This window comes from Macrobrachium nipponense, chromosome 24, assembly GCF_015104395.2.
Source record: "Macrobrachium nipponense isolate FS-2020 chromosome 24, ASM1510439v2, whole genome shotgun sequence".
Lineage (NCBI taxonomy): Eukaryota > Metazoa > Arthropoda > Malacostraca > Decapoda > Palaemonidae > Macrobrachium > Macrobrachium nipponense.
This window is the reverse complement of record NC_061091.1, coordinates 7,410,181-7,424,684: the sequence shown is the minus strand read 5'-3', so window position 1 is coordinate 7,424,684 and position 14,504 is coordinate 7,410,181. Positions and strand designations below refer to the sequence as shown.

Genomic DNA, 14,504 nt, shown 5'->3' with positions numbered 1-14,504 from the left:
TATATGGTACGTATTAATGTTTTGTATATTTAACAATGGTAGATTTTTTGTTGAATATTTTTACAGCACAGTATTTTGTATTCACAAGACAGTCTATTTATGCAGATAAACGTAAGACAGCCTCTATAAGGGTCACTGACCAGCTATAGTATATGTACTATAATAAATTTTTTTTTTTTTTTTGCCATATTAAGATAACATTAAATATACAAGTCAGCTAGTTGCTCTGCTAGTCTGTGAACCTCAAAGAGAGTCACTAGGTGAAACCTAACCATGACTATATCAGTTCAGTCATATCGCTTTCCTCACCATTTTCAGATGCAAGTATCATTTTACATTAATTATAGCTTGAACTAGTCCTTGGACTATATAAGCTATGCTAACTAAATAAAGTGTAGCCCATGATATCCTTCATTGACATTTACACCTACTAGTAGTAGGTGCTTTGGAAATCTTATAATGTATCATGCTAGCTTTTGAATATCAAAATCAAACCAGTCATGTGTTCTTGAAAAGAAATAGTAGGCCAGATTTTGATCTCTGGTCTTGGTCTTGGTAAGTCTGTGTGAGCTCCATAGTGTATGGCTATGGCACCTTTTGCTATCAATTTGCAGACCAAACTTAGGCTACTGAAAACTTTGAGCTCATATTATACAAGATTATCAATATTAAGATGAAGGCAGTTATGCATCATTAGATGCAAAAAATAAGGTTCAGTTAGTTAAGTTGAATAGTATAGGCAGGGATAGGTTAGGCTTTGATAGGCTTAGTGAGTTGATAGTGCCAAAACATAGCTATTGAGTAATTACATTATGTACTGTACGTACATAAAGGACAATAAAATTGATTTTAAAATTTTTAGTACATATAGAACTGTGATAAAGAAAATAGAGTTTACATATTTGCAGATGGCATTGTAGACACAGCCAAGACGTAACTAAGGTCAAAAATACTTTCTAAAGTATATACTGTACGTACATATACGGCATAATATTTTTTTTTTTATAAATATTTAGATAAGTTTATGTAACTTAATTTACTTGAATGTTACTTTGAGATTACAGAATAAAGGTAAATTTAGTGTGTGCTAATCATTGGTTTGATTTTAACCACAATATAGTATTTTCAAGGGCCACCTGATAGTTCAGAGTTAAGATGTTCCAGTGCCCAATCTGTAATTGTTATTACGTACATGTAGTATGTACTTGATCTAACCAATATTTTTTGTTTTATAGTTGCAAATCTGTTGTTTAAAAAGGGATAACATCCTATTACAAATTGTTGTTGAATAATTTTTGTAAATGATAATTTTACCATACAATTCCATGTATATATGGTTAGATGTGAAATATGCTTTCCCCCACTGTCTTAAGTGCTTTTGGCTGGAATTCCATCCTGCAAGCTTTAGTAATAATAGTCATCTGTTTAATCTTTAGAAATTGGTTCATGCTTATTTTATATAACTCACAAGAAAAGATGGTTCAAGATTATAATTTAGTTTCAGCTCTCCTCCACTACAGAGGATGAAGAGCCAATTTTGTATTATTTACAAATATTTATGAGTTTGTTGTCTGCTCTGATATTTTTGCACAAAATGTACTATGATTTCTTAACATTAAAAACAGCCATATTCGGCAGGAAGGTGATGATTATGCCTCAAGGTCTCCCATCATCTCAGGCCATCAAGTACATCGATGCCCTTACTGCTCGTACACAACGCATCGGCAATGGCATTATGTTGATCATATCCGCACGCACACTGGAGAGAGGCCATTTGCTTGCCCATTTTGCCCTGCTGACTTTAGTCAAAAAGGTAAACTCAACCGTCACCTCCGCACTCACACAGGAGAGAGACCTTATAGGTGTGATATTTGTTTCCATAATTTTTCCAGAAAAGATACTCTTAAAGTTCATCTTCTTAGTCATGAAAATATGTAAGGTATTGGGATGACTGTTGAGAGTTTTTTCCTTTTAGCATCAGATTTTAAACTACGTACATACCTATCAAGTTCTTGTATAAATCAGATTTTTTTACATGGTGTAGATATACAGGCAGTCCCCGGGTTACGACGGGGGTTCCGTTCTTGAGACGCATTGTAAGCCGAAAATTGTCGTAAGATGGAACATCATGAAAAATCCTAAGAAAACCTTACCTTTAATTTGGGTGCATTGAAAACTATGTAAACTGCATTCTTATTGCATTTTCCATAAAAAAACATCAAGTATTGATTATTTTGCATTTTTGGAGTCATATTTCTCATGCCAGATGAGCGTTGTAGGCGCCGTAACCCTGGAACATGCGTCGTAAACCTGGAAATAATGTTTGATAAATATAATTGAAAAGAGTTGTAACTCAGAACCGTCGTAAGCCGACTGCCTGTATTAAAATGATAAAAAGCTATTTGTTCTCACAACGAAACTTAAGAATGTAGAATGTAGTTCTTAAGTTAGTTTTATATGATACATTAAAGAATGTACAAGCAGGTGTTCCTGATATACAGAATGTAATTGAGGTTATGTTTAAGAGCATAACTGTTCATACTAAAATAATATTGTGCTATACAAATTGTTCCATTTTCTATGTTTTAACTGTTTCTAAGTTTGTCAAATTTGTATGCATTCTTATATATTTCAATATTATAACACCATAAGCTTTTGGGAAACTGAACTTTTGATTTAATTAGTGATATGTTAAAATTCATTCATGCAAAAATTATCTGTAGACTTTGTAACCTTGACAGATTGTACCGTAAACTAAATCAAGTTCCCAAAACGGATATGTTTCCCTTCTGTCATTCCTCTAATAGAAAATAAGTGATGATCATAAGTAAAATTTACCAGTGTACTGGCTCTGGGTTGAAATCCAAGGATCTCTGTTAGTTGGATGCTTGAATAAGAATTACTTGAGAGATGTAACTTTAGGGTGGGGAAGCAATTGAATGAATTCATTAAAGAGCTAAATTGTAATATAATATGTTGGCCCCCAGATATTATTTTCCCTATAGTCCCTTCATCAAGAAAACCATTGTTATTTTTTTAGCAAAGACCAGTGGTATGGGCAACCTAATTTTGTAAGTAAATCATGGAACTGAGATGGCTACTTTTGGATGGCTTTGTACGCTAGGTCCACCTTCAGAAGGAGGCCCATTTTGATCAGTATCACTTTCATTGTTTCTGCGGTAAGCCTTCTAGGAATGGCCTTCTGCAGTAAGGCTTCTAGGAAGTGGCTCTTTACTTTACAGTGAATGATTACTTCGGTAATTTTTTAAATGCAAATTTCTCATTGACAACAGTATATGATCCACAGGGGCTGCTTTCTTTAGGCCACTTAATCTTTTGGTTTTGTTGTCCTTATTCCAGATTAGGACTCTTTGCCCTGCGAGTCTTGTCTGCTTAGTTGTACTGTATATATATTGAGAAAGTCCTGAAGTCTTTGCAGGTGGACAAGTTCATGACACCTAAAACTAGGACCTTAGTCTCTTTGCAGGATTGTATTGAAGATTATTCCAGGGTTTCTGGGTAAAGTATATACTGCGACTGTGTATCAGCTTCTCTCCATGAGGGGGATTTTGATGAAGGAGAATTCTAAATGACAAGAGGTTCGTGTAGTGGTCTCACTCACCCCAGCTACATACGGACACCCTCTTTTTTTATTTTTTAGGGTGAGTGAGTCGTTTTTTTTTTTTTTTTTATTTTGACATCCTCCTGAAATTTGGATTTTTTCCCTTGTTTTTTCTAGGGGGGGGGGGCTCTGGTATAATGTTAGTATCATTTACCTAGAAATAATGAACTTAAGGATTATTTCACGAAGCGACACGAACTGAGCCCAGAAATAATAACAGTCATGTAACACCAATATATTGTATGCTGTTTAGTTCAGGATTTGAATTCTCTGATCATGATACATATTCTTATAACAAAATCGCTTTCAGTGTTGAGACTGGTGATTTTTTTTTTTTTTCCCAGGATTCTTACTGTGGATATCTCCTCTAACCTATGCAGCCAAATTGCAATATATTTCAACTATGCAGTCATTTGTGATGGCTAATTAGAATACATATTCAGAAAACCCCGTTGAAACCCTGTCATCCCTACACATTTTTGGAAATTTTATTATGGTTCTCTCAAATTAAACACAAGAAGGCATTGATTATTGTTCTGTCCATAGGTTTTTCTTCCTCATTCCTTTATTGTAGTTAGTCTGTATTTTCTTATAACTTGCTTGCTTGTGATAGTGGCTAGGTACTATTCTGATTAGAATTTGCAGCTTGGGTGAGGAATAAGTTATGATATCTGCCCAGGTGCTTTGCACTTTGCATTCATTGCAGATGAATGCTCTTTGGAGATATTTTTGAGGTATGTTGCATAGCTTGTTGAATAATTACTCCTACACACAATCTGAGCTTAGTGCTCTTTCCTCTAGCATCTACTTGTATTATTTCAAGGAATATCTTGTGTATGCACTGGTATAGTAACTTCATTAGCTCAGTTAATCAAATACTAGTACTGTACCCTCTGCTTATTATCTGTGTTTGTTGTATTCAGTGTATTTACATTTCAGCTATTTGTTTAAGAGCTGTACAGAAGTGGAGATAGTAACAAATTTGTTCCATAAGATACTGGACAATATGTCAACTACAAATCTCCTTCAAGAAATTATAAGTTTTGAAAGGTAATTATAGTATGCCATGACATGCTCCTTGGTTTTTGTCTTTTTTTTTTTTTTTTTTGACAATCAGTAGAAACTATAAAGAGCTGAAAGTCTTTCAGTATTTTTCAGAGGCTGAAAGTTCCTTGGTTGGGAGTTCTTTCCCTGTTATCAAGAGAATTTTATACAAATTTGATAAAGATGGTGGTAATTTCAGGATAAGTAAAAAGTACTCTGGCGCATCCATTTAATATGCAGTAGTATATTTGAATTTTTTTTCTTTGATCAGTTGAAGTTGATACAGTGGTCGCCACATATTCGTGGGGGATGCCGTTACCAGACCTCCCCCTGGGTGAAATAGTTTAGAAACCCGCGAATAATTGGAACCCCTATAAAAATGCTTAAAACCTCCTATTTTGGTAGTTAAAACTCAAGAAAAACCCACTAAAAATTTTTATAGTACCTTGTTTTTTTAATAGTCTTATCACAAAAATGCATTTTATGATGAAATTTATGAAAAAAAAAACAGGAATTTGTGGATATTTCTCATAGAAAAACACTGCGAATAGGCAAAATTTATGAAAAAAAAAACAGGAATTTGTGGATATTTCTCATAGAAAAACACTGCGAATAGGCAAATTTTTCGCAAATAATGTGGGAAAACATTCCAGAGAGAAATCCGCGAATGTGTGAGTCCGCGAATATGGGGGGTCCACTGTAATGATATATATTATAGGTTTTCACTACAGTACTGTACTTCTATACAAAACTATTGAAGTTATCATGGAATATTTGTTAGATTAAGGTTATTTACCTTTGTCAGTGTATTTCTTGTTTCTACTAAACTTGGCTTTGTAGGCTTTGTAATATCTATAAGTAGCGGTCTGTTGTGTACAGTATCATAAATAACCCCAAAAATGTAATAAATCATAAATACAAGTTTTGATGTTAATGCCTTGTTTCATTACCCATTGCTATGCATATAATGACAAGTTACATAAGCAAAATGTTTGGCCACAGTTCCCAATTTATTATTGTTAAAGGCAGTTGAATGAAGGCATTAAGGAGTTAACAGGCTTTGAATAAAGGGTATCCCAAAATGTTTTCTTGACAGCCATGACATTTTTTTTCAAAATATTTGTTCACATTTTATGAAATATGATAATGATTAAGAGAAGTGATGGTTATTTGTTTATTTATACATAGTACTTTTATTTATCTGGTAATAATGAAATATCTATGTATATTGAAAATGAGGTTATGGAGGAGTAATGATAGTAGTTTATATTTTACAACGTCTCCAAAAGTTGTGTGTGTGTGAGAGAGAGAGAGACAGAGAAATATTGGTGGGAGAATAAATGGGCGTGGTTAAATGGCGGTCGGAAGCATGTCTGTAGTGGCGCTCTGTAGTTTGTCAGTGGAAGTCTGTTACGAGAGTCGGAAGAAGCACGGCAGTTAGTGAATTCGCAGTTGGTTTGGCAGCATTTGTCCGTTGGTTGTTAGTTGATTTTGTGGTATTTGATTGATTTTGGTGTTGTAAGGTTGTTGTGCGTGTGTCTGTCTGGTTTTGGTGAAGTTGCAGAGGTTGGGGGTGCATTTTCGGTGTCTGTGAGTGGTGGTTGGGGCAGTGTTGGTGTTGGGGATGGTTGTCTTGTTCTTTGGGATTGTTGATGTTCTTCTTCTGCAGTTGTTTGTCGGGTTGTTGAGTTGTGGTAGGTTTGTTGGTGTGTGGTTGGTTATTGGCGGTGGATGTGTCACGGCTAGCCTATAGCCTATCCAGCGGACAGCACAGCCTAGCCCTGAGTATCAGAAGCCAGAGGTGAGTGCCTGTTTGTGTTTTGTGTGTTTGGTTTTTTTGTTAAACCAATTGTCCTGCAGGTTAAAGGTAACGTAAAGGGGAAAGTGTGAGTGTGGGAAATTTTGTTAGCTGGTACGATTAACGTAACTGTGGGGAGCTTGCTTGTTTTTTCTAAGCTTGTGATCCCGCCACAAGGTGTACTATAATTATTCCGCTGAAATTTGAACTAATACATTTCTTTTTCATCTTTTAATTATTGCACTTAGACTTTTATCAAAAATTCTCAGACTCATTATATAGGTAGGTAGTATGCGCTTGGTCGCCGACCAGCTTCCATCTCATACGCATGAGTTGCCAGATCTCACATATTCCCTGCTATACAATATTTGATTGTTTTAACCGGTTTCCAGCTGGCACAAGAAGGATATCTAATTTTTGAAACCTGAGGTTTGTTAGCTACCTATGAAAAATACAAATTGATTAAAAAATTTTCATTTTTTTAATTGTAATTGTTTACATGGAATGCAGCATCCTTAAGCCCTTGCATGCATTAACAGTGATCCTGGCACATTCTGTTCCTGTGGATTTTTGTATTCTGCCTCATTATTCCAATGTACAGCAAGACATCCTCTGTGCTTTTGAAGCTCAGGTTTCTGGGATTACCATACTATGTAATTGAAAGGAAACTACAGCAGGGACTTGACATGTTGGAGTTTGGTTCTAAGACCTCATACTTTGTTAAAAATTACACATTTAAATCTCTCATATAAAGTAACACAATCCACACTATGTACAGTATGTCGCGAATTATGGCAGGGATTCCGTTCCTGGCAGAGCGCTGGAAGCCAAAAATTGCCTTAACCCGAATCATTACAATTATAATGGGAATAAATAGCACTTACAGTCCTGTTACAGTGCCATAAAGCAGGTAATGGCGCCTTAAATCCGCTTACGGCACTGAAAAAAGGGATTTTGACGAAGGAAAAATCTATTTCTGGGTGATTGGCTCGTGTCGCCCTATGAAAGTATCCTTAATATCATTCTTTCTAGGTAAAATTAGCCTAAAATTACCAGAGAAAAACAAAATTAAGAAAATGTCAGTAAAACTGACTCGCTCACTCTTAAAAAGAAGTGTCGGTATGATAAAGGGGCGAGTGTGGAACACTACCACGAGCCAAACACCAATTAGAACTTCCTGTCAGAATCCCCCCAAGAGAGCTGATACCAACGATGCAGCCTCTACTACTACTACTAGAGGACGCCACGGACAGCAGCGCCCCTAGCGGACATCCTTAAATAAACAGTTAAATACATCTTGTCCTGCAAGGGGGGGAAAACAAACTATAAAAAAGGGGGGGTGTTTCATAGGGCGACACGAGCCAATCACCCAGAAAATAGATTTTTCCTTCGTCAAAATCCTTTTCTGGCTCAGCTCGTGTCGGCCTATGAAAGAGTACCAGAGAAACAGACAAGATGGAAAGGGGAACAATGAAAAACAATTTAAAATGATGGATATAATTATAAGTAAATCAATTACAGCATACAAATTAAGCACTTAAACTAACTTATTTTAATAGTAAAATAATAAATGTTAGTAATCTTAAAGTACTTAAATGCTAATTAAAGTAATTACAAAGATGTATGTAAAAATAAGGAAAAATTGGGATTTACTTAACAAAAATACAAAATTCCAAAATATATACACCCATGTGTCTACCCTAGCATAAAAATAAGGGTAGGGACACTGAATCCATCATCAATACAAATATTATTCCAAAATATATACAAACACATTGTGACTGAAGTTCATCATTAACATAAAATGGTGAATATATACAAACATATTGTGTCCTACCCTAGCATCAAAAATAAGGGTAGGTACACTGAAGTACATATCAGTACAAATGTGGATGTCCCTAGCGAAAAAAATAAGGGACAAACCACTATATGATACAACGGCTAAGGCTATGATGTTGAGTAGCCTGACGATAGGGTGAGGCATGTTGGTTGATGTAGGTAGAAAGGAGACCTGGATCTCTACTACAACTACTAAACAGTATCAGGGGAAACTATGTTTCCCGCTGCTACTGCTGAAAACTTTAAAGATTCCAAGGACTTTAAATAATGCCGTTTAAAGACTGTCGGGATTTGTTTCCATCAGTATACTTTCTAAGATCCTCAAAGTTCCATATGTTGAAAATAATTAATTGAGGTGGCTACTCCCCTGATATCATGTGCTTTTGGGAATGACTCAGGGTTGGCTTGTTTAATGAAGTAAAGGATTTGCTGTCTAATGCCTTTAACTGATAAAGTACCACCTTTTTCTCCATGAAGAGAGCACCTGAGGATCTAGAAGAAGTACGAGATAGAAGGCTCTAAGAGTTGATACTGGGCAGAGAGAAGGATCCTGTGGAAGTGGGATAACCTTCCAAGGGCCCACCTTGCAAGAGGATCTTCATTTTTGGCTAAAAAGCTACGATCCGGAGCAAGTAGAACTTCTCCTGATGGAGGAATTCCACATGACCCGCATCCCTGGATAGAGCCGACAGTTCTGAAATTCTAGCTCCTGAGGCTCTAGGCTTAATAAGAATAATGTCTTCCTCAGGAGCATTATGAATGTACAAGATGAGTTGTCAGTATCTGAAGCTAGTTTGAGGACGTCATTTAAGAACCATGAAACTGTAGTAGGCCTCTGGGAAGGTCTAAGTCTAGCACAGGCTTTAGGGATAGATGTGAAATAAGATTCAGTCAAATCTATCTGAAAACCTACTTGAAAGATTTTCTTCAAAGCCGATTTATGAGTGGTAATCGTGCTAGCAGCTAAACCTTTTTTCAAATAAGGATCTGAAAAAGGATATAGCCAAATTAACTGTCATGGTTGTAGTGTTCGATTCTTTCAAGAAAGATGCCAATTTTTTAACAGCTGAGTCATATTGTCTAATGGTTGACTCTCTCTTATCTGATTCTAGGAAGAGAATATTCTGTGGATCCAATGTCAGCATCTTTATTAGCCGCAAACTTCATGAAGTCCATAAAGTTAGGGTCTGGAGAGTTCCTGAGGAAGCGAACACAGTCCTCATTTGTACTGATTGTGATAGTTTGGGATTGGGGATCCGTTGAGGTCGGAGACCAATTCCAAGAGAAGAGGATACCAGTTGCTCTTGGGCCCAGTCCGGTGCAATCAGAGCTACTATCCCTTTGAAAGACCTTAGTTTGTCTAGGACTTTCAAGAGAAGATTCACTGGAGGAAAAACATAAATTCTCCTCCACTGATTCCAATCTAACGACAGGGGGGCGTCCGTGGCATAAGCCAGAGGGTCCAGGTTGGGGGCCACATAGCAAGGGAGCTTGTGGTTCGCTTGTGAGGCGAAGAGATCCACTTGGAGACCTGGGTACTCTCCGGCTTACCCACTGGAATGACCCGACGTCCAGAGACCACTCTGATTCCAGAGGAACTGACCGGGACAGAGCGTCTGCTATCACATTTCTTACTCCTGCCAGGTGAGTGGCAGACAGATGCCATTTGTGTTTGTTTGCTAATGCAAAGATGGCTATCATGACATGGTTCACATGTTTGGATTTGGAACCCTCCCTGTTGATGCAATGAACTACCACTGCACTGTCCAAAACTAGCCTTAGATGAGACTTCTTCGGGGGAAGCAGTCTCTTCAGAGTAAGAATACTGCCATTGCTTCCACACGTTTATGTGGAGCTGGCGAAATTGAACTGACCAAGTCCCCTGAACCTGTTTGAACTGAGAGTATCCCCCCCACCCACCGGACAGGGATGCATCCGTGTGAATGGTGGAGCACTGGGAGGGGATATTGAAGGGGGTACTTTCTTGGCTAAGTTCTTTACTTTTTTCTTTTGACCAAGGCCGTAGTTGGTTGCGAAGGATCTGTGGAATTACTGACAACTTGTCTCGATATTTGGAGTTTGGCTTTTGACCGCCAAATTCGATTTATATCTTTCAGCCTTGCTTTTCAGAAGGATATCTGTTACCGAAGCAAACTGAAGAGACCCTAGGATTCTCTCCTGGTTTCTTCTTGACGTTTGTTTGCATTTGAGAATTGCCTGACAGACTTTGCTATTTCCTTCCGTTTGGCCACTGGAATTGATAGATTGTGGGAAGACAAATCCCATTGGATTCCTAGCCACTGAAACACGAGATTCCGGAGTAAGTCTGGATTTCGTTTTGTTTATCTGGAACCCCAGATGTTCCAGAAAGTGAACTACCTTTTTGGTAGCTCCGAGACATTCCTCGACTGTTGGTGCCCAGATCAACCAATCGTCGAGGTATGCCGCTACCATGATTCCCTGAGCTCTCAATTGTTGTACAACCACTTCTGCTATCTTTGTGAATACCCTTGGGTTGGGGCTACATTCAGACCGAAGGGCATCACTTTTGAATGAGAATGTCTGATTCCCTAGCCTGAATCCTAGGAATGGGCGGAAGTGCCTGGGCTATAGGGATATGATAGTATGCTGTCTGTAGATCGATGGAGAAGGTGACGGTCCACGCGGAAGTAAGGTCCTTACTTGCGAGAGGGGTAAGCATCTTGAACTTGTCGCAGCGAATGAAAGAGTTTAGCTTTGACAAGTCTAAGATTACCCTTCTTTTTGTTGAGCCTTTCTTTGGCACGCTGAATAAGCGCCCTTGAAATTTTAGATGTTTGACTCTCGCAATAGCTCCTTTCTGAAGGAGTTCTTCCGCGTAATCTATCAATTCCTTTGACGGTAACCTGATGAAATGATTTGATTGGAGGGGGATCTTTGATCCCAATCCTCCAGCCTAATCCTTTGGACACTATGCTCTGTGCCCAATTGCTGAACCCCCACCTGTGGCGGAAGAGGAACAGCCTCCCGCCTCCCTACCTGGGGGAGCCTCATTGCTGATGGGCGGGATGGCCACCACGCCCTCCTCTGAACTGTCTACTCCTCGTGCCCCTTCCTGCGCCACGCTGACGAAAGTAACCTCTCGCCCTACTCTCGGTTGAGAGTAGCCTTGAGCCTCATAAGCAGGGTTGAAGGCCGGCGAGATAGCGTAGGAAGTGGATGGTTGAGATTGCTGGGGCACCAGGAGGAAAGGTTGGTTCTGTTTAGAGGTGGAAGGTTGTCCCTGTTGGGTAACTGGGACTGCCTGCACAAATTGCTGCTGTTGTTGGAGTTTTTTATAAGGCTGGAACCTCTTACCAGCCTTCTTTGGTTTCTTGCCAGCAGTGGGAACGGATTCCTGTTTCCTCTTTGAGGAAATACCCCACCTAGCTCTAAGGCTCTGGTTGATCTAGCAGCTTCGTGGTGGACCTCGTTCACTGCGGACTCTGGGAAGAGATCCGCTCCCACATGCTTGCAGCCAAGAGTCTATTAGGCTCATGCCTGATTGTGCACTCTTGTAGGAACATGCTTCCGGCAGTTCCTCCTAGCCTGGAAGAAGTCAAAAGCGTCCGCTCAGAACCGTCTGAAACTGAGATTTCGCCAGAATCTTGAACAGCGGTTCCGTAGCGTAGGAAAGAGCAGCCATTTCTGTAATGATGAGGGAATTGAGGGACCTGCCAAAACCTAGTTTCGCGCATCGAACTCTGCTTGGATTAGGGAATCCGGCAGCCTAGGTAACTTCTCACCGAACTGGTCCATGGCGCAGTCCGGCTTGAGTTTACCCAGCGTGAATGTAGCTGGCAGGTTTTCCCACAATTCTCCGAAGGCGGGGAAGAGAGGAGAAGTAGACTCCGCCTCCCTCAACTGTGGAATGGGCTCACATCCTTGAGGACTGCCTGAAGAGACTTCTCCACCAATTTCGTGGCGAACGGAAGAGAGACCTCCTCTTCCGTCGCGAAAATAGTGAAGGGACTCTTGTAGGCCTGGAGTTTAGTGTTAGTACACTCCCAGTCCTCAAGGCAGTGAACCCATTCCCGCTGGCGTGATCTCTACTGTAAAGAACTGACTCCTTAGAGATTTTGTCTTCTCTCGTGAGAGCCGTTGGCGTCAGCCTAGCATACCCGATGAAAGGCTGCGACAGACCCGGAGGGTAGAACTCGAAGTCCCTCAATCCTTCGAGTTCACTCGGGGATAGAAATCATTCCGTCCTTGAATGGAGCGTAGGCAGCTACTCTCCATGGGTTCTCCATAGAGAAAGCTGGCAAGGAGTCATAAGGTGGAAGTTGAAGAATCCCCGTGCTAGATGCAGGGGAGACTGGGGGAGGAGCCTGAGCTAGCCCAGCTACTCGGTCCTCATTCTCTCTCATTCTATTAGAGAGATCCTGGATTGACTGTCCAGTTTGAGACAGACTGTTTGACAATTGGGCAAACATCTGCTCGAACCGCGTTCCCAGTGCGGAGATTTGGGAGCCTACTAGCACGCCCACATGTTCCATCACCCCTGCTGAGACAGTAGAGGGATCGCAGGTGCTGGTGCTTGCTACCCCTGCCGGCATAGCCGGAGTGGAAGCAGCGGAGGCGGGGAGAAGGCAGTGACTCGGTGGGAGTGCGAGCCTTCTCCTTCGAAGCCTTGCTTCTGGAGCTCTTCGATTGGGAAGAGCCCGGCTTTGTCTTCACCGCATCGGCATAGGAAGTCGACGACTTCCTAGCCGAAGAAGACGAAGAGACTTCCTAGAAGTCGACTTAGATAAGGTCTTCGGTTCTCTCTTTCTCCTTAGGAGGTACAGAGAGAGCGGAAGAGCGAATAGGGATCTCGGATCCCGCAAAGCCTTGGAAAGAAGCGGAAGAAGAGGGGACAGGAGAAGATCCAGGAGCGCCCAAGGAAAGACCTTGGGCGCCCGACATACCTACCTCAACCAACAAATCCTCCCCACCTACCGCCATGGGCTCTAGGTTAAGGTCCAGGGCAGCGACGTCCGGAACCGACTCCTGTGAGGCTACGACCCCAAACGATTGCTGGAGTTCTTGCTGGATGGAGGCTATCAGTGGGGCAGCGGACAAGGGGTCGACGTAACCCGTCGACTTGCCCGCGGGGAAGATCTGGATGGCCAGCTTCCTATCCAAAATGTAGGGCTGGCCCTTGGCGGCGTTTTTCCCAAAGCGCCCACCCAGCTTTCAGGGTGGCGAGGGCGACTTCCCTCACACCGCTAGACCTGAAAGAAAGGTGAGATTTAGCTTGCCAATTGTGGAACAGGGTTAACAAACTTACGACTAGAAGTTGTTAGTAAAATCATAAGTAAGTCTATAATGGACTTACCCATCTCCCAGCTGACCGACTAGGTCGTAGCATATGGCGCAGCTTCAGGGTGCCAGACGATCAACTCGTTGAACGACGTGGCACAAGGGGCGTGGGACCTGCACTCGTCATGTCCACAGGGGTCGTTTGTAAAGCGTCGCATTACAGGCTGGGACCTGGCAGTTGGTAGCCTGTAAGTGAAAAAGTACATGAGTACCAAGTAAACACTTACAGCCTAACATATGCTCCGCTGGTGCCGGAGCGATAAAGTTAGATAAAAACCAGAGCCCCGCCAAAATACGTGTGGTAACCAGGTTGGAAGATAGGCTATGGCTCCGCCGATGGCGGAAGCACAAGAATCAACCAACTAGGAGTGGTGGTAATGGAAACCACGACGGAAAATGGCGGGGATGGTGATAAAATAATAATAATAATATACACAATTCATTGTAAAATATCTTATAATTAGGGTATATATCCTTTAAAAATAACAAAATAAAACAACTTCTCTCCGCCCGTCTACTAGAAGAGTGCGTAGGTAAGGGTAGCTCCCTTCCGGTAGCGGGGGAGAGATATAAGGATATAGTAGGCAAGCAACCGACCACTCGTGGAGCCCACCCTGCCCGCTAGCGGAGCCAGTAACCTATAACCAAAGGTGCCCCGGCTGCGACGGAAGGCTCCTTTCGTATCGTAAGGGAGGTGGCTGAGCAACTGGGGAGGGGAGGAGGAAGGTCTCGGCGAAACACGGCGGGAGCGAGGAAAAAAGGGGGGAGGGGGGATCCTACTCTTCCCCGCCTCACCGACTACCCGCATGGAGACCCGGTACCTCAGAGTGGTCGCCCTATACCCCCCGCTGAGAGGACCCCTGGACACCTCCGAAAGTGTGA

General features: G+C 41.2%; 1 protein-coding gene across 11 annotated transcripts in view; it reads left to right on the top strand.

Annotated features, from left to right (window-relative positions):
* Window positions 1-14,504, top strand: part of LOC135205404 (zinc finger and BTB domain-containing protein 7B-like) — a 202,942-nt gene that overhangs the window by 130,391 nt on the left and 58,047 nt on the right. The window contains exon 5 of one of the 11 annotated variants that reach the window (XM_064235931.1): window positions 1,639-2,347. The exons of the other annotated variants lie outside the window; for them this stretch is intronic. Coding sequence (XP_064092001.1) covers window positions 1,639-1,938 — 300 coding nt within the window. The 3' untranslated portion in view covers window positions 1,939-2,347. Of the gene's footprint in view, window positions 1-1,638; window positions 2,348-14,504 lie in introns of those variants that run through there. 11 annotated transcript variants of the gene reach the window in all.